Source organism: Muntiacus reevesi, chromosome 1 (assembly GCF_963930625.1).
Source record: "Muntiacus reevesi chromosome 1, mMunRee1.1, whole genome shotgun sequence".
In the NCBI taxonomy this organism is placed as follows: Eukaryota; Metazoa; Chordata; class Mammalia; order Artiodactyla; family Cervidae; genus Muntiacus; species Muntiacus reevesi.
Genome location: NC_089249.1, coordinates 16,780,857 through 16,800,588, shown reverse-complemented (window position 1 = coordinate 16,800,588; position 19,732 = coordinate 16,780,857). Strand labels below are relative to the sequence as shown.

At 40.2% G+C, this 19,732-nt stretch overlaps 1 protein-coding gene across 1 annotated transcript; it reads left to right on the top strand.

Annotated features, from left to right (window-relative positions):
• Positions 1-737: 737 nt before the first annotated feature.
• Positions 738-19,087, top strand: RTCB (RNA 2',3'-cyclic phosphate and 5'-OH ligase). The gene is made up of 12 exons (XM_065938508.1): positions 738-911; positions 3,575-3,653; positions 4,788-4,855; positions 6,117-6,216; positions 8,244-8,400; positions 10,008-10,164; positions 11,127-11,286; positions 12,536-12,711; positions 13,524-13,712; positions 14,409-14,519; positions 16,097-16,216; positions 17,945-19,087. Exons 1-12 carry the CDS (start codon positions 819-821, stop codon positions 18,050-18,052), a joined length of 1,518 nt encoding a protein of 505 aa, XP_065794580.1. The 5' UTR covers positions 738-818; the 3' UTR covers positions 18,053-19,087.
• Positions 19,088-19,732: the final 645 nt, after the last annotated feature.

Below are 19,732 nucleotides of genomic sequence, written 5' to 3'. Positions count from 1 at the left end.
TGTAAACTCCAAACTCAAAAGAATTGATGCTTTTGAACTGTGATGTTGGGGAAGACTCTTGAGAGTCCCTTGGGCTGCAAGAAGATCCAACCGGTCCATCCTAAAGGAAATCAGTCCTGAATTCATTGGAAGGACTGATGCTGAAGCTGAAACTCAAATACTTTGGTCACCTGATGCGAAGAACTGACTCAGTTGAAAAGACCTTTATGCTGGGAATGATAGAAGGCGGGAGGAGAAGGAGACGACAGAGGACGAGATGGTTGGATGGCATCACCGACAGGATGGACATAAGTTTGAGTAAGCTGCGGGAGTTGGTGATGGACAGGGAAGCCTGGCGTGCTGCAGTCCATGGGGTCGCAAAGAGTCGGACACGACTGAGCGACTGAACTGAAGTGAAACTCCAAGCAGATGGATTCCTTAGAACAACTGGACCTGATCCAGATTCAGTGCGTTTTTCAGCGCTGAAAAGCACTTCCAAAAAGAAAGATAACTAGATCATACTAAAAACCACTGGATTTAGCTTAGCTTTAGCTGGAAGAGAGTGACTAGTTAACATCCACAGAGATAAACGCTAGAGGATGGTCTATCTTAACTAGTAAAAAAAAAAAAAAAAAGAGAGAGAGAGAGAGAGAGAGAGAGAGAGCGCGCGCGCGCGCTCGCGCGCGATTGATACAAGTTTTGAGCCTCGGCGCTTGCCGTCGCCCACCCTGCTGCGGAACCGACTGCGCCTGCGCGCTGAGTGCCGGAAGGCGGTGTTTCAGCCAGCTGAACAACGCGGCCAGTGGCTCCTCAAAGCCAAGCCGGGAGTTTTCGCCACCATGAGTCGCAGTTATAATGATGAGCTGCAGTTCTTGGAAAAGATCAATAAGAACTGCTGGAGAATCAGGAAGGGCTTCGTGCCCAACATGCAGGTGAGGCGGGGGTTCAGGGCCCGTGGCTGGGGTCCGCAGCGCCTCCCTGCCCACCGGACGAGGCCTCCTCCAACCCCTCCAGACCCCTAGCGCGCGGGGGCCGCCCTCGCCCCCTCCGCCAGCGGATTTCCGCCAGGTCCCCGGCGTCCACCCCAAGTTCCCCTCCGGCCTGTGGGTTCTTTATCCGTGCGGACACAAGGTCTCCGGTGGAGACGTCCCGGCTCGGTGAGGGTGAAGAAAGCGGAATGCGTCCAGGGCATCCACATAAACACGAAACTGGCCTTTGCAAAGAGTTTTCACACGGAAGTCTCATAAACGAACCGTTCTGAGTCTTGGAGACAGCAGTGGTCTCCCACTAGGTGGTCAGCCAGTCCGGAGTGGAGTTGCTTGGGCCGAACGCCGCTCCTCTGAGTCATGCTGGTCATTTATGTAACGTTTACGGACCTGTGTTCACTCTACCAAGTTTTTTAGTTCACTGTACTGTTCTTTGTGGGGTGGGTGTTTTGTTTTGTTTTGTTTTGTTTAATTGACAGGCGGAGTTTTAATAGAACAGTCTTGCTTCTCGAAACAGACGAGAAAGGTCACAGGGCGGGGTGTTCTCTTTTTCACAGGCACTGTCAGTAGGGCCTGGAGGGTCAGTCGCTTGCACAGCTTTCTTCACTCACCTAGTAGAAGCTTAGCTAAGACATGGTGTACAGTTCGTGTCTTCTTCGTTTACCAGGATGATGTATTCCCAGTGGAGACTTGGGACCCTGATACTAGAGCGTTTGAAAACATGGTCTCTTGTTATTTTGGGGCTTCCTTGCCATTTGTGATTACTATCTTTAATTAAAGTGAAGAAAGAAAGCATTTGTGAGGTTTTGGTGCATATGTTCTTAAATGGGTTTTGAAATCCCTTTAGATACCCTCCATGTGTACTGAAGGTTTGTGATTCTGCGTCTTGGTAAAAGTTCTTGAGAGCCACTCCACTCTTTAACTCAGTATTATTATTGAGTGTCGCCTATGAGCAGAGCACTTAGCTAGACGCTGAGGGGAGGAAAAGCCCATAGTGGTAAACCTCCTTTTTGCTCTGTTTTTTTTTTCCCTTGGCACTTTATTTTTATGAAATCCAGTTCTCTGAATGGAGTAGAAAATAAAAAAACATATGACCATCCTAAGAGGATTGTGACACACATTGTCATGTTTTGACAGCAGTTCTAGCTTAACTTTTAATTCACACCCTCCTGCTAATTCTGCATGGGAGCAAGTCTGATTTTGCTCAGCACGTACCATTAACTATTTAAACGGCACTTTGCTACCACCTTTCTCGGGAATGGAAAGTTGAAACGTTGATAATATTGCTCTTAAAAAGTTACTGACCTTTATGCTAGGCTTGTGTGGAATTCCCATTCTCTTTAAGAGTAGCGAATTTCACACTTAGAATTCTCATATCTCTCTTAATCTCCATTCCTCTCACAAGAACCATGTGCTGCACTAAAAATTCCTCTTTGTTCCTTAAAAACAGTTCTCTCCCATCTTTATGTCATCTTTCCATTCAGCTCCTAAATATGTTGCCGTACCAGTAATGTCTTTTGTTTTTAAAGAGCCAGCTCTGTGTTCACAAAGGGAACAAACTATGAAGCCCCCCCACGCCGTCATCATAGACTGTTGAGCCCCTTCTACATCATATTTTTCTGTAGAACTCTGTGCTTCTATTACAGCACTTGCCTCCTTGCACACTCTGCATGTTCTAGTCTGGGCCACAAACTAGACTGGAAGCTGCACAAAGGGACAACGTTGCATAGTTTCTGTGTCTCCCCTACTGTCCAGTACAGTGCCTGCACATAATGAGTCCTCAGTAAATGGTGAATAATAAATGTGACCCTTTAGAAAATTGTGCTGGAGACATTTTCTATCAACTGGTATTGTTAGTCTCCCAGTGGTAAGATGCAGAAGTTGTCCTTCTGATAAATCAATTTCCTTGTTCAGATGATTATTAAATCTTTGGTTCTTCACTCCTTGGCAGATCTTTCATAATATTTGATCTCTGATTAACATGTTCTCGCCTTTGGTGTTACATAATTATATCTTCCATTGTCTTGTGTGTGCCTCTATCATCAAGCTTTTTTATTCTCTTAAAATTAGATAGATTGTAAAACTAAGTTTTTTTTAATTCACTGTTTATATAAGTACAGATTTGTAAATCAGAACAGAAGACAGTAAAGTGTAGTGTGCTGTTGTCTTAGACATGGAAAAAGTATGCTTAGGTCAGATGATTGCATTTTTATGTTTAGATCTGAGTTTTTGATTCTTTTTTTCAAAACCTACTGATGTTTTAGAAGCACAAGAATGCTGAGACCTTTGGCTTTAGTGAGAGCATTGTTGGAAGACTTTTCTTAATCACACATGCACACAAAATATTTTACCTGTTGAACTTTTAAATGTGGCTTATGAGAGTAGGAGAATAAACAAAATGATTTGTGGAACATTGTAAAATACATTTTAAAGATATATTTAAAGATGGGAACATCTTGTAAGAAGTTTTCTGCTACTAAAGGTAGTGTGAAAGTGTTTTATGACGAGTAAAACAAAATAAATATTGTCTGCAGTGTTTATATTCTGTCCAGTACTTATATATCAGGTCCGTGTGCTCTGACATAATTTTTCCTTTTCTTTGATACCAGGTTGAAGGAGTTTTCTATGTAAATGATTCTCTGGAAAAATTAATGTTTGAAGAATTAAGGAATGCCTGTCGAGGTGGTGGTACGTAAATTATAGAATTTTACATGTGGCAGTACAACTAGTGTGTATCATGTGGCCTGAAAAATGGTAACTCAAATAATTAAAAATACAAAAGTATTGTCGAGGAATGATCAAGACTTGAAGTGAGACAAAAGCCTGTTACTTATTTGTGATCACATTTTTGGCCACCTGGCATTATAGAAAGCACTTTAGCTGGATAGACCTGGTTGGTTTTGCACCTAACCTCTGACAGTTACCATAAGAGCAGCCATTTACTGTGCACTTACTATGTAAATGTACAGGCATTTACATAGCTTATGGCATGTAATTCTTGGAGTAACTGAGAGGAAGCTATCTCCATTTTACAGATGTTTAAGTCAAGGCTCGGTGAGGTTAAGTTATTTTAGTTCATCCAAGGCTATAGTTTCTCAGTATCAAAACCAGAATTCAGATCCAGTTGTGTCTAATTACAAAGTCAGTATACCTTTAGTCTCACTAAACTTCAGTTATTTCATCTGTTAAAAAGAGTTTATCACACCTATCTTGCAAGACTACTGGGAGATATAGAGATAAATGTATAACATTCTGATGATGGTGGTGAAATAGAAGTCTAGTTTTAACCCTTTTATTTTAGGTCAACCAACCTAAAATGAATTTCACCTCTGTCTCACCAGGGCATGCTGACTTGTCTAAAATGATGGGCTGATAGTACAATCCCAGATCCCCTGACTCTCCATGCGGTGTTTTTGCAACACTTCCTAATTGCCCTTCTTTGTCATTTAGAGTAAAACTAGTTTTTTGTTTTTGTTTTTTTTTTTAATAAATGTTATGAACAGTTAAAAGGATGCTTATTTTATATTGACAACATAAGATGTAGTGATTATGTTTTACAACTCCAAATACAGTATTTGCAGGCAATCTTCATGGTCTGCACAGAAGACTGACGGCATGCTTGTCATTAGTCTGGTTGCCCTCACTGCTGTCCTGTGTGTGTGCTACGTTCTTTCCCACTTCATCTCAAGCACACTCATGAAAACTTTGTTGTTGTAGTCCTAAGCACTACCCCTTCATTTAATCCAGTCTAGAAAAGTTTGACTATATTTCTGCCAAAAATCAAATGCGTTCCCTTTTCTCATATTGAAATTTTGTTTTCAGGTGTTGGTGGCTTCCTGCCAGCCATGAAACAAATTGGCAATGTGGCTGCCCTGCCTGGGATTGTTCATGTGAGTCCGTATTCAGAGCTTTATTCACTTATATTTTCTTTTAGTCTGAAAGTTTGTTGAATAGGTGAATGGCCATGCCTAGCTGATAGTGATATCATCTAGACAGTGACCCTCAAACATCTAGAAATAACTGTGGAATTTAAAGAAATAATTGAGTCTGGGTAATATCTCAGTTTCTGGTTGCCTTTGGCCAGAATCTCTTAAGTGTTTGAGAACTTTTGGAGTAGAGTTTGTTCTCATGTTTCTTGTTGTTGTACACATTATTCTTGTATTAGTGTACCACCACTGAAAGTTTCAGTGTGGCCCCATTCAAGAGGAAGATTGGAAAGACGTATAAGGGTTAGGACTGAGGGAAGGGAGAGAGGTGCACAATATAGCTATTGAGGATATGATTGGAAAAGGAGGCTGGTGGGGATGCTGGGGATAGAAATGGATGGTACAAGTGGGGCCCCAACCCGAGTCTACATTTCAGATTCCACCATTAGGGGTAGATGTTAAATCCAGCAGACATGCTTTAAGGTCCTAATGCAGGTTACTATGTTCAGCACTTGTGGGAAGAAATGAAGAGACATGGCTTATACATTTAAGGAAGTGTTCAGGTGTCTGCATATATCCCTACCACGTTATGATCTCCATTCTCTGAGTCAGGGTACTTCCCTAGGCCCCAGATGTAGACAGTATACAGTTTTCATTCCATCAGCTGTGTTACATTTGTCTGATTTCTTAAACACGGAGGACTTTTGTAAATCTGGCATTTCTCTCCTGTCAAGCTGACATAACCACAATTTGTCAATGTCTAAGCATCATCTTTAAAATGTAATAGTATTAAAATTAGTGTGTGGTTCTCCTATATCGTGTTGTACTGAGGTGTTTCTCCTTTCAGTTTTCTTAGTTAATGGTCAGGATTTGAGGGGGTGAGGAAGGTTGTGGATTTTTTTGTCTTTTGGCTGAACTGCAAGTGGGATCTTAGTTCCCTGACCAGGGGTCAAATCCATGCCCCCTGCAGTGGAAGCACAGTGTTAACCACTGGACCACTGGGAAAATCCCAGTGGTCAGACTTTGTAAAAAGTCTCTCCTGCCATATCTAGCTTTATGATTAGGAATTTTTATACCCTATTTCCACCAATAGAGAAGATTTCATGAAAATAGAATCTTGATTTGGGGAAGGTTTTAATTCTCAGTATGTTTTAGAGTGAGATCTGTCAGGCAGCCAGAGTCCCAGATGGAGAAAGCTGTATTTCTTTTTCTGATTTTCTTTCAGCGATCCATTGGTCTTCCTGATGTCCATTCAGGTTATGGGTTTGCTATTGGAAATATGGCAGCCTTTGATATGAATGACCCTGAAGCAGTGGTATCCCCAGGTAAGGCCACTGTGCACGTCTCCTGTCAGGCATGTAGCTTCTCAGAATCATAGCCTTTCTAGAATAGATTGTGGCTGCTTTGTGTGTGCATGTCAGCCTCATCATGTTGTATCATTTCTTTTCTTCATTTACTGAGAGGATTAATTGTGGACACTTGGAGGCTATTAAAATATCAAATAAAACATGTATTTATTTAAAACTATTTGAGCTCCTACTTTGTGCCAGGCATTATTCAGACATTGACTACAAAACAAATCAAAACACTTCCTGGGTAATGTGTCATCTTTGTGTCACAGTTACCTCTTGGGCAAATTGGAGCTAATGATATTACTTATGACATAATATTTTTGTGAAGATTGAATGCATTAAGCTGTGCTAAAATACTTAGTACAATGCTAGACACTTAGGAAGTACCTGATAAGCATCTGCTTTCATTATCATCGTTATTATCCACTTCTAGTACACTTCTTTTCTGCTCTGGTGTGCTTTCACTGAAAATACTTCACACCAGAAGGAGTATCTTTGCTCTCAGAGTCTGAAAAAAAAGATGAAAGTATAAATTATATGTTGAGAGTTTTGGTGGACAGGATCATTTTAGAGCAATCCTCTGCCAAGAATAATGAGAAAAGCTGTGTAAAATTTTCAAAACAAAACCAAAACACATCTGTTGAAACCATAAGAAAACTGTTGAGACAGTAAGGATTTGTGAGGCTAAGATCCAGAGAAAAAGTGCAGGTACATGCGCCCAGTGTTTAGCACTTGTAGTTTTTCTTTTGAGGTCACGGGAGATTTGTCTTTAAGGACACGAATGGTGTGGACAATCCTGTTACAGACTTGACACCGTAACCTCTAAGATGTGTGTGTGATTGTGTATGCACCCACATCATAGTGCATCCAGGAACTGTAGAGTGCACATTCTTTTCAAGTGCACATAGAAGGCGCACCAAAACCAAGCCATGTCCTGAGCCACAAAGATGGCCTCAGATTTCAAAGCATTGAAATCAGAGTAGCAGTTCTCAAACTTCAGACTTGAGACCTTTTTACATTCTTAAAATTATTGAAGGTTGGTCTCAAAGGCTTTTTTCAATGTTTACCTTACTGGAAATTAAAACTGAAAAAGTTTAAAGCAGTAACACGTAAGGACACTTTTCATGTTTCATTATGCCTCACAGCAAACATGTTATCACATGTCATGTAGCCTCTGGAAAACTTCACTGTACAGTAGAGAGGATGCATTTAAAAGGCTAATAAATGTCTTAGCATTGTTATATAGTTAATCCTAAAGACTTGAAATGATCTCTGGGCCATACCTAAGAACCACTGATACAAAGAGTAGTATCCTACCGCAGTGGAGTTAAGTTAGAAATCATGAACATTAACAACGAAGGGGAAGAAACCCCATATGTTTATAAATTGAGCAGTATGCATTTAAATAACCTGTGGGTCAAGAAAATCATAATGGAAACTGCAAAATAATTTTAACTAATGATAATTTTTAATACAACCTGTCTAAAAATTGTTAGTGTTAATACCATCCTTGGATAGAAATGCACAGCCTTCAGTGCACAGGTTACAAAAGGAGAAAGGCTGCAGTATCAATGGTATAAGCATCCGTCTCAAAAAGTTAGCAGAAAGCGTAGCAAATTAAACCCAAAAAGATAGAAAGATGGAAATAAGAGCAAGATTAATGAAGCAGTTTACAATGGAAAGGATCAACAAAGTCAAAAGTTGGTTCTTCGAAAGGACTAATAGAAGTCATGAACCCTTGATAAGAGTGACAGAGAAAAAAAGAGCAGCACGGAATTCACATTTTAATCTCTGGTCTAAATGTTACTTATGGTTATTTCTGCCTCCTTGGCCCACAGAGTACCTTTAGTATGTGTTTAAATTATGTTGTTATGAGCTACTTTGTCAGCTACTTTAAAACATAGTTATCTTTAAGGGTGGCTATCTTCTAAACCCTTTATTCATAGTGGGTAACCACCTGGTTTTGCTAATATTTAACTTAATTTTTCTCTATTTTGTAGGTGGTGTCGGATTTGACATTAACTGTGGTGTCCGCTTGCTGAGAACCAATTTAGATGAAAGTGATGTTCAGCCTGTGAAAGAACAACTTGCCCAAGCTATGTTTGACCACATTCCTGTGGGAGTGGGGTCAAAAGGTGTCATCCCAATGAATGCCAAGTAAGAACAAAAGTTTCCAATATACGGAAGGAGAGATAATAACCACATGATCCTCACGTTCATTTTCAGTGTAGGACATTTAGGAGACAGGGATTGTTCAGTCACTTTTCAGTAAGTGTAATGAATTATTTTTTTAAGCATGAGATTCATAACATTTGTTAGAAACATTAGTCAGTTCATGTTCATTGTGACATCCTTTGCCATACAGTTCTAAACAGAATAATATCCACTAATGTTTACTGAGCATTTCCTATGTGCAGAGCATTGTGTGGTGGTGGATGTGTATATCATTTTATGTAGGTAATAATGCTAATATTTTCCCTGGTTTACAAGAAAGGAAACTGAGGTTTAAAGAGATAATAACAAGTAAGCTAATAAGTAAAGTCAGGGTTCACATCGAGGATCCTTTGGCTTCAGAGGTTATATTCTGAACACCACTGTCCTTTGTCAGTGAAGATGTGTTTATTGACGACCTTCCTTTTTGGGTAATAGCCCTGAGTTTGTTCTTCACCTACAATATCGTGTATTTCCAAAGTTGAGAATTCCATGTAAGACTACACTGCAGTGGCCTTTTAGTGGCCATTGATATACTGTGTCATGTCTCGTGTAAAACTGTCCACCTTACACTTTACCGGGTATGCTTAATAAGTGTTCCTCTTTAATATCTTCTGTTTTATCTTTAAAGTTTGGTGAATTTTGTATTCTATTCAGATACATGTACAGACATCAGTATTGAAATATTTTAGCTATTTCCTGTTATATACAACTCCTATTTACCAAAAAGCAAAATACAACCCCCCAAAAAAACACTTAGAGTAAAACCGATAGATTTGGAAGATGCTTATTCTGTGATTTTATGTGGTCCCTGACATGTAGTTCCACTTTGAAAAGCATGCTTGAAATATCTAGTAAATTCCAAGCATCTTTACAAATATTTCTGATATGAATTTTGTCCTAATACGTAATGTTTGAAATGAACTGTTGTGGGGAGGGCATATTGATCACTGTAATTGCTCCTGATAGTATTTTGAAAGAGGGCTGGACCTTAGGTGAAGATGAGAGCTTTTTCCTTCTAGGAGTTTAATGTGCATACACCTCAACTTCAAAATGCAGATACAGTAAAGCTTGGTAGTACTTCTGTGAAGGTAGGAATAAACCTTAAAATTTAACCTATGTTGCCTGAGGACATTGAGATAGCTTTATTTATTATTTGTAATTTTTCAGAAGTTACTATGAAAAGTTAGTGTTAACTGTGGTAAAGTTGGTGGTAGATAATGGTTGTTGGTTATAGTTATAAATTTTCTGTGGCTGCTTAATCACTGCATCATAGAATTCAGAATCAGAGAGGTAAATAAAATTTGAAAAATATGAGGGGCTGTAAAAATGTGAAGAACTATAATCATCTCCAATGTGGCATTTAGTACTTTAATATTCAATTATTTATTTTCATAAAAACTAGAATTGCTAATAGCACGAACTATATCTCACACGATGCCTGAGGTACAGGCAATAAAGGTAGTGCTTTCCTCTGCCGTTTGAGGTGTGGTCATTCTTAGGTTTTGATCTGCCTTGGCTGTGAAGTGACCTTCACCTTGTTACTCACTCAGAGACTTGGAGGAGGCCTTGGAGATGGGTGTGGACTGGTCCCTGAGAGAAGGCTATGCCTGGGCAGAGGACAAGGAGCACTGTGAGGAGTATGGAAGGATGCTGCAAGCTGATCCCAATAAAGTCTCAGCCAGGGCTAAAAAAAGAGGCCTTCCCCAGGTAACACTCACTTTGGAGGGGAAACGATCATTTTTTTCATCTTTTTTGGAGGGGGGGGTGGAGAAAAAAGTCTGTCTTCCGTGTGTGGAGAGTATATCCCCAGCTTTTTTCAGAGTACATTGAAAGGAACACAAATTTATTTATGCTTCATTCTTATTCTTTTAAAAAACTGTCAGGAGCTTGCAGATATTCTTAAAATAAAACAAGGTGTCATGAATTAGAAGTGAATGGGAAGAAAATGGAATAAGATTATAAGACTTAAAATGTATACCAAAATTAGTTAATGTAGAAACTTTCAATCTACAGATTTGGCTGAAAGTTTTCTAGCATCTAAGTTGAAAACAGATATCTTGTCAGTTCGTGGTGTCCATGAGATAAAAATATACCAGATGTTTGAAATTTATGCAAATTGTGATAGCTTTGCCAGTAATTTACTATGACCTTAGGCAAGTCTTTTGCCTTCTGGGTCTTGTTTTCTTAGCTGAAAATTGAGATAAAAATTAAAACTAGGCAACCTCTGAAGACTCTTGTTGCGTTGCCATTTTCTGGGTCCCTAAATCATCTAGTAGCTCCAATTATGGGATATATCCTTCCAGCGATGTGTTGTGTAAGAGTCAGCATTCATCAGAGTTCATCCCAAAATTTGACCATTCTCTCCATGATGTTTAAATTGTCCTGTGAGCCATTTGATGGTCTGAGTTTAGGTTGATGAAGCTTTAAATGTGTTGTACCTCAAGCAAATAATGATATAGCAAACTGCAGGAGCTGCTGTACACTATTTTAATTGTGTGGAATACTACTTGAAATAAATGAAACCTTTCTAAGCTTAGAAGTTTCCTTATTACATAAAACACTATTTGTGTGATTATCTTTTTGTTGATTATTCCTACCTATTTGCTTTTTAAATGGATTTTTTCAAACCGTAGTAGCTGCTGTTTTATCAAACATTCTCACTTTTGTAGTTGGGAACTCTGGGAGCAGGCAACCACTATGCGGAAATCCAGGTTGTGGATGAGATTTTCAACGAGTATGCTGCTAAGAAAATGGGCATTGACCATAAGGGACAGGTGTGTGTGATGATCCACAGTGGAAGCAGAGGCTTGGGCCACCAAGTCGCCACAGGTATATTCTGGACCTAAGTTTTGGTTTGGTGCTAAAAAGTACATTTTATGGGGAACCATATAGAAGTTTAAGGGATAAAGTGCTGAAAGTGTACTTGTAGTTTTTTACCCTTGTTCTCCTCACTGGCAAATTAACAAATTAACTTCACTAGACCTTGACTTGCTTGTTGGAAAAAAATGAGAATAATAATTATTTTGTATGGTGTTGTAAAAGCTCCACTTTTTATGTTTACTTTACAGATTACTGTTACTGTCTGACCAAGAAAGAGCAATAAAAATCTTAAATTATAGAATTTATGATAGATGCAGATTTATCAAGATTGGGTGGTATGATGGATTCAGTGATGAAATAGCAAGGACTCTGCCATCAGATTATCTCACGAGAGAGATGTCATGTTTATTAAAAAGAAAAACTTAAAGACAAAAGATAGTAATTGATAAAATACTATGGAAGAGGCAAAATGTTTGGGTAAAAGATTTTAGAGGTGACTTCATAGACAACATTTGAATAATCATATGTGCAGGACATTCATGACCAGAAGACAGCATAAACAAAAGCAGGAGGCAGGGAAATAAAGGTCATTTTGGATGGTTCATAGGATGTGTGAAAGGGTTTATGGATATAGGATAAGTTATATGGGCACATGGAAATTATAAACTCTTGAGTTACAATTATGGTTCATCCTTGTATGTACGTTTCATTCTGTGGGAATTTAATGATTTGTCCCAACATGGCCTGTTTAGGGTATTTTGTCTAGCAGGTGTATGGAGCACTGACTAACATTTCTGAACTTTCTCCTGAGTATTTCTCTACAGTTTATCACAAATTCGATTTGTATGCAGAAGATCTAGCAATTTGTCTCCAGTTCTTTTAGGTTAAGTCACTGAAAATTATTTCCAAAAGCCATGATAGTAATACATGTTTTACTACTTCTCATTCACATGCCAGGAAAAGAGTAACTCAGACCATGATGTTGCTAGTTCTGTACACCTCCGTTCCCCTTACAAGTCCTAGAGAGCAAGTGTTCCCTTTGGAGTCCACATGCATTGTGTCAGACAGCTCTGACAGAAGATTCTCCATAAATACATCTTAACCAACAAGCAGATGAGCTCAGAAACAATTTAAAGGGAAAACTGTATTTTACTTGTTTGTTTTTAGAATGGCTTTGAATATAGCCTGCCTTTCTGCAGTAAATCTGAGTTACAAAGGGAAAGCCGGCTGACCTGGACGTGCTGCTCTCTCCTTTCAGATGCGCTTGTGGCCATGGAAAAAGCCATGAAGAGAGACAAGATCATAGTCAACGACCGCCAGCTGGCTTGTGCTCGGATCGCTTCCCCAGAGGGCCAGGACTACCTGAAGGGAATGGCAGCGGCTGGGAACTATGCCTGGGTCAACCGCTCTTCCATGACCTTCTTAACCCGTCAGGTACAGTTGCAGCTGCTCGTCTGTTCCTAGTTACACGTGAGGAACTTAAATGATTTAAAACAGTGTAATCAACTCAAAGCCTATATAATTTGGTTTTGGTGTAATAGATATTCAAAATATTGGCAAAGAGTCCAAGCTTTTGTCATGTCCTTAAGCTCACTCCATAGGGTATCAGGAGTGGGGAGAAGAGAAACTAAAATTATTCCTAGAATTTGCCTTGAGCAGTGGAGAGGGTGGAAGTCCTGTTCCCTAAAATTCAGAAGGCTGAGGAGGAAGAACTCTGACGAGTGAGATCAAGAGTAGTTGTAATATTTTTTTCCTCCCTGAAGGGTTTCTTTAAAAAAAATTTGGCTTTGCTGGGTCTTTGTTGCTGCTTTCAGGCTTTCTCTGGTTGCAGAGAGCAGTGGCTACTCTCCAGTTATGGAGAAGTTACAGGCTTCTCCTTGGAGGGGCTTCTCTAGGAGAGCTTCTCTAGCAGAGCACGGGCTTTAGGCCTGTGGTCTCAATAGTTATGGCCTGTGGGTTTAGTTGCCCTGTGGCTTGTGGGATCTTCCTGGACCAGGGATCAAACCCGTGTACCCTGCACTGGCCAGCCATTGGACCACCAGGGAAGTCCCAAGAGTAGTTGCAGTTTATTTGGTGAAACTTGCTCTGTGGTCTAAAGTTAGTTCTTGTCCTTTGCATGAAGATTAATAATTTTGTTAATTTTGAACTCTTAGATCCCTCACTCCCTTCAGGAACAGAGCTTTCAGAATCAGTAAGTTCTGAAGAGCTAGTTCTGGCCACTATTAACATTAAGCTTTCTCTCTCAGGCTTTTGCCAAGGTCTTCAACACAACCCCTGATGACTTGGACCTGCACGTGATCTATGATGTTTCTCACAATATTGCCAAAGTAGAACAGCATGTGGTGGACGGGAAGGAGCGGACTCTGTTAGTACACAGGAAGGGGTCCACCCGAGCCTTCCCTCCTCACCATCCGCTCATTGCGGTTGATTACCAAGTACGTACTGAGCCATTTGTGGTTTTAAGCAGTGGGGGCATGATTTGGACAGTTCTAAATATGGACCAATTTAAACAGGAAAGTAGCAATTGTGAAAAGAAAACAGTCTGTCATCCATGAGAACAGTGATTTCCAGTCTTCTCTGAAGCACAACTTTACCCTTCATCTGTGCTTGCAGTGTGCTGTCTAAACAATGCTGCATGGAGAATATTCTGCTCCATTAAGATAACATTAAGATTATCTCTTTAAGGCCTTTGAATGATTAGAAGACAGGGTTAAGACTAAACTCAGTCTTTTTCATTCCTCTTCTCCTTTTGATATCTGGCTGTGATCAAGTTAGAAGGACCCTTAACCAGCCATTTCACAGATCAGGAAACAAGCCTGAGAGGGCAGCTGCCACGCTTGCTCAGGATGGTTCTTCCTGAAAACACTTCCCTACACATTTGAGTTTTGTTTTGCTCTTACCTTTGGTCTGTCTTCTGTCTTCCTGGTCCTCACATTTTCCCTCCTATCCTCTACCCTTACCTCTCAGTTATCAAAGAATCAAAAAACTGTCTTAATGTAGTTCTAAGAGCAATGCATTTAGAGGCCCAGGCTTCTCCACAGTCCTTTAGTGCAAGAGGAAATTTAAATCTCAGGCATGGAAAGTTAATGCGTTTCTGAATGCTAACATGTTTGATTTGTGTACTTCCTCAGCTTACTGGACAGCCAGTGCTCATTGGTGGCACCATGGGGACCTGTAGCTATGTTCTTACCGGTACTGAGCAGGGCATGACTGAAACCTTTGGAACAACTTGCCATGGAGCGGTGAGTTACGAAAACAGAAGCTCACTCAGAGAGGCTCTCTTCAGTGTAGTCGTTGCTCTGCATTTTGATGGGAAAATATACTTGAAAGTGAAAGTGAGGTCGCTCAGTCGTGTCCAACTCTTTGTGATCCCATGGGCCATAGCCTGCAAGGCTCCTCTGTCTATGGGATTTTCCAGGCAGGAACACTGGAGTGGGTTGCCATTTCCTTCTCCAGGGGATCTTCAAGAACCAGGGATTGAACCCAGGTCTCCCACACTGCAGGCAGACTCTTTACCGTCTGAGCCACCAGGGATGCCCTTGGTTGAACATTAACAAAGTTGAGGTTTGGATCTGTCTTGTCTTCTACATGAGTATATCCCCATAATATATACTGTCTAGTAATATATACTGAGGTCACCAAGTATCTCAACCTTAGTGAGCTCATTGTATGGCTAGGGACTGTTCCTCACCTCTGAATCCACAAAATGCAGATTGAGAAATTGTCACACTAGCATAACTGATAAAGCAATTTGATGCAAGTTTACCTCACAGTGTTTCTCAGTGATTTACAGACCTAGCCGTTAGCACAATTTGTTCCTTACTGGGTAGATGCACTCAAGATTTGGAGGAAATGCCCGATTTTGCAAATCAGGACCCATGTGCAGACTGCTCACCTATTTCAGTATATTACCTCTTCTAAGCCAGGCGTTGGTAAACTTTCTATAAAGCACCAGACAGTGAACACTTTAGACTTTTTGAGCCAGAAGATCTTTGTAGGAGCCATTTCATTGTGCCATCTTAGTAGAAAGCAGCTGTACATAAACAAGTGGATTTGCTGTGTCTAATAAAACTTTATTTACAAAAACAGATAGTAGGCCAGATTTGGCCCCCAGCCCAGTTTTCTAACTGCTTTTCTAAGCCATCAACGTTCTTAGCTGGTGATGGAGTGGAAAATAGAAACTGTCTAGGATATCTTTTCAGTCAGACAGGCCCTCACACATATGTATATAAACCGTACTATTTTTTCCTCTGACCCTTTCTTGTTTCCAGTTGCCTCTCAACTCCTAATTTTTAACCCAGTGATCAAAATCATCTTCCCTCACACACATCAACAATGTTTCAGGACATTTTTTATTGTCACAGTCAGGGAGGGGAATTTTGCTGTTGGCATGTAGTGAGTAGAGGTCAAAGATTCTGCTAAATGTCTTACAGTGTGTATGACAGTTACCTAATCCAGGATGTCAGTAAGTGCTAAGGCTGAGAAACTGTTTTAAATCACAGACAGACAATGTGATGATAGACTTACCATTTACAATTTTAAATTAACATATTTGTATTTACTTGGTAATTAATAGTGATCAAAATCACAAAACTGAATCTTAAAATGCTTTGTAAATGCAAATTTGTTTTCCACAAAGATATGATGAATCTTACAACAAAAGGCACATTATAAGGTTGATGAAATAGGAAAAGATTTTTTTAAATTCTTTTTGTAGTTTAAAAAGAAGTCAAGGAAAAAGCATATAATCCTAAGGGTTTAAATAATTGCTGGGATTGAACATAATTTATAAATGGAGTTCATTCCTTTCCCAACCTAGGGCCGTGCACTGTCCCGAGCAAAGTCAAGACGTAATTTAGATTTCCAGGACGTCCTCGACAAATTGGCAGACATGGGAATTGCAATCCGTGTCGCCTCACCCAAGCTGGTAATGGAAGAGGTAAGTGAAATTTTGAGAAGTATGCACCATAAAGCTGTTCATAATGTATGCCAGTATACAGAGACAGCAGTTGTTACTATTGCTAATAGAAATATCCTTGAGGAGATGAAAGGAGGTGAGATCTCATGGGGTTTGTCTTTGCTGGGAGCTCAGATATGATGAAATCATCATTTGAGAGAGAGTGATTGGCTTAGTGAAATTTAGCTGATTGGCAGGACAGTGTCAAGGATCCACTTGAACTTAAATTCAGTGATTGGGTGTTTTTCAGCTACGTTCAACTCTATAGGTAGAGGCGTGAAATAGATGTTGAGTTTCCTTTAGCCGGGGTTGCACGTACAGCACAATGAAAGATAATCAAGGTTGTTGATGGGTTGCAGAAAGATTGTGATCTCGTGAGGTTTAAAGGATTGTTGGAGGTGAAAACCTAGGCTGTGTTCACCAGCCTAGGATGTTGGGAGCTGACACTGGGGGAGTTGTAAGCATTGGTGATTAGATCTGGGATATGACTCTGGGACTGAATGGCTGAGGTAAGCATTGAAGGAGCAGCAATTAAGGAACTTGGAAACCAGGTACTGAAAGGATCCTCTTCCTGGATATTGAAATTGTTCAGAATTATAGCTGGAGAGGCTGAGGATGACCCAGGAGCTAGAAATCTTCAAGTAACAATGGAAACAGATTCTAGCAGATTACAGCAGGAAGAGTAGTAGGTGGTATAAATGATGACTGCAAAATTCAGAACTGGGAGAAAGGAGGGAAGATGATCTGAAAGGAACCATGAAGAGCAGGGATACCTGTCCCACCTGTCAACCTAATGGCATGACCCAGTTTGGGAGAGAAAACAGCTGCCACTTCAGAAAGTTGGAGGCAGAAGTAACATCCTCTGGGTAGATCCATGTTTCAGTAAAAACAAGAAGGCAAAGGGAAACAGGAAGGAAAGAAGTTCTTTGCCTTTGACTCAGTGAAAAGGAGTTCAGGGGGTCACAGTGGAAACGTTTCAGAAACTGGAAGGGAATGGGAGATGGGCTTTCAGAAAGGGATGTGCACACAGCCCCTTGGGATCCAGTGAGAGTTCTAAGCTTGCTGTGCTGACAGGCATGGAGATGAAAGGTGTGTGTGAAGAGGTTTGTTCCGATGGTGGCGAGACTGAAGGGGGGAGGGGGAGGCTTAGTAGAAACCACAGAGACAAACTGTGTGTGTGTGTGTGTGTATATACACATGTACACATGCATGAATACAGTGTTAGCTATGTATGTGAATGTAATAGCCTTTCCTTATTGTGAAGGTGTTATGTGTTCATTCCAGGAATTTTGAAAACTATAGAAACATAATAAGAGAAAATCAAAATTGTTAATAACTCCACCATCCAAAGACCGTTACCACTAGAGAATGATTTGGTACATTTCCTTTCAGTTGGATATTGGTGTATGTGCCTTATTCAATTACATTTACTACTTTTCCTACTATGTAAATGATATATGTTCTTTGGGGAAATTTAGAGAAATACAGAAAAAATATAAAACAAGATGAGAATGTTTATCATACTGCCCCCTTACCAATACTGAACTTAATCATCTTTTAAATCTTTGCTTATTTTATAGGCAAAAAAAAAAAAACAAACCCAACTCAGTGCTGTTTGAATGTGCATTTCTATAATTACAAGTGGAGATTAATACTTTGAAAGAGTCCATTTTAAGTAGACTTTTGCAATGTTTAACTCCACCCCTACAGGCCCCTGAGTCCTATAAGAACGTGACGGATGTGGTGAACACCTGCCATGATGCTGGAATCAGCAAGAAGGCCATTAAACTGAGGCCAATTGCTGTTATCAAAGGATAGAACCCTGACCACGGCCACCGGACACCACTGACCCTCCCTGAAGTGGAAGTGGACAAAAACGCTCTTCAGACATCAGACTCGAGCCCTGACTGGTTGATTCCAGGGTATGCAGCTCTAGCTGCCTGTTCCAAGGTGGCTGGTGGAGCGGCTTCCAATTCTGGAGTCAGTGTTGTAAACTTTCCTTCCGGAAGGAGTCATGTTGCCCCCACTTGGAAAGAAATGTATATGCTTCCTCCCTGATTATCCCATAGACTTTTAGAAGAATCTGTTAGGGGGTGAGGCTAAGTCAAGAAACTGCCTTACTCAGTCACACGAGTCTTTTGTCATCAGAATGAAGTTCCTTACGCCAGCCTCTGTTTCCAGCCTGTGAGGTATTGTGAAGAACGTTCCATTAAATAGGAAGGTTTTGGAATGTCTTTTTCCCTCTGTCACTTTGTCCACTTATCCACTCTTACACCGCCTTGTCCTGCCCCGAGCAAAACCCTAAATACTATTCTTTTGGTTTTTTTTTTTCTAAATACTATTCTTACTTGGCGTATACAAATGGGTCAAAGCAGGATGTTGAACAGATGGATAATGGGACAAGTTATAGAGGAGGGATGTGTATGGAGGTGTAGGGATGGGTACCCAAAAGAAAATAACTCTTCATAGACTTGTTACCTTTGTCATTCTAAATATAAGGCAGAGTTTTGACTTACCTGTAAAAATGGCATCAGCTGGTGTCTGTCATTAATTAGGCCTGGTCAGGTAGACTTTTCTTGAATAATAACTTAGAAAGCAGCATCAGAGAACCCCCACAAAATACTGAGTATCTTTACATTTGCAATTGAATTACTATAAAACATCACATGGCCACAGTTGTGATGCTAATGGTTACTCTGTGTTGACAGGTTGACTAGTCTTGTGCCACCTAATCAGATGAGGTGCTATGTACTATGATACCCAAAGATGTTAAAGTTATAGGTTACTAAGGGCACAGTTGAGTCCAGACACTAAAATGGAAAAATCTAATAAAGTTGTAGTATGTTGTTTATATTTCATGCTTAATGTTTCGTAGCTTAGGACAGTATTTCCACCTGATTCACTTTGGTCAGTGTTGCTGTTTTCTGATTTTCTCCCTGGTTGCTTTCAGAGATGCGCCTTAACGATATTCTTTTCTAACACTTATCCCTCAACTTATAATAAAATCCCCCATTGGAGTATCTTCTAAATGCCAGCTAGAGAAAAGCAGACTTCCTCTGAAAAAAATGTGACATGAAATAGCATGTCTTTACTTTGAGCACTCAGTAACTTTAATGGGTTTAGAGTTTGAAAGTTATCAATAAGTGAGTAATCTTTTTTTTTTTTTTTAATATTATTTTATTAGTTGGAGGCCAATCACTTCACAACATATCAGTGGGTTTTGTCATACATTGACATGAATCAGCCATAGAGTTACACGTATTCCCCATCCCGATCCCCCCTCCCACCTCCCTCTCCACCCGATTCCTCTGGGTCTTCCTAGTGCACCAGGCCCGAGCACTTGCCTCATGCATCCCACCTGGGCTGGTGGTCTGTTTCACCATAGATAATATACATGCTGTTCTTTCGAAACATCCCACCCTCACCTTCTCCCCCAGAGTTCAAAAGTCTGTTCTGTACTTCTGTGTCTCTTTTTCTGTTTTGCATATAGGGTTATCG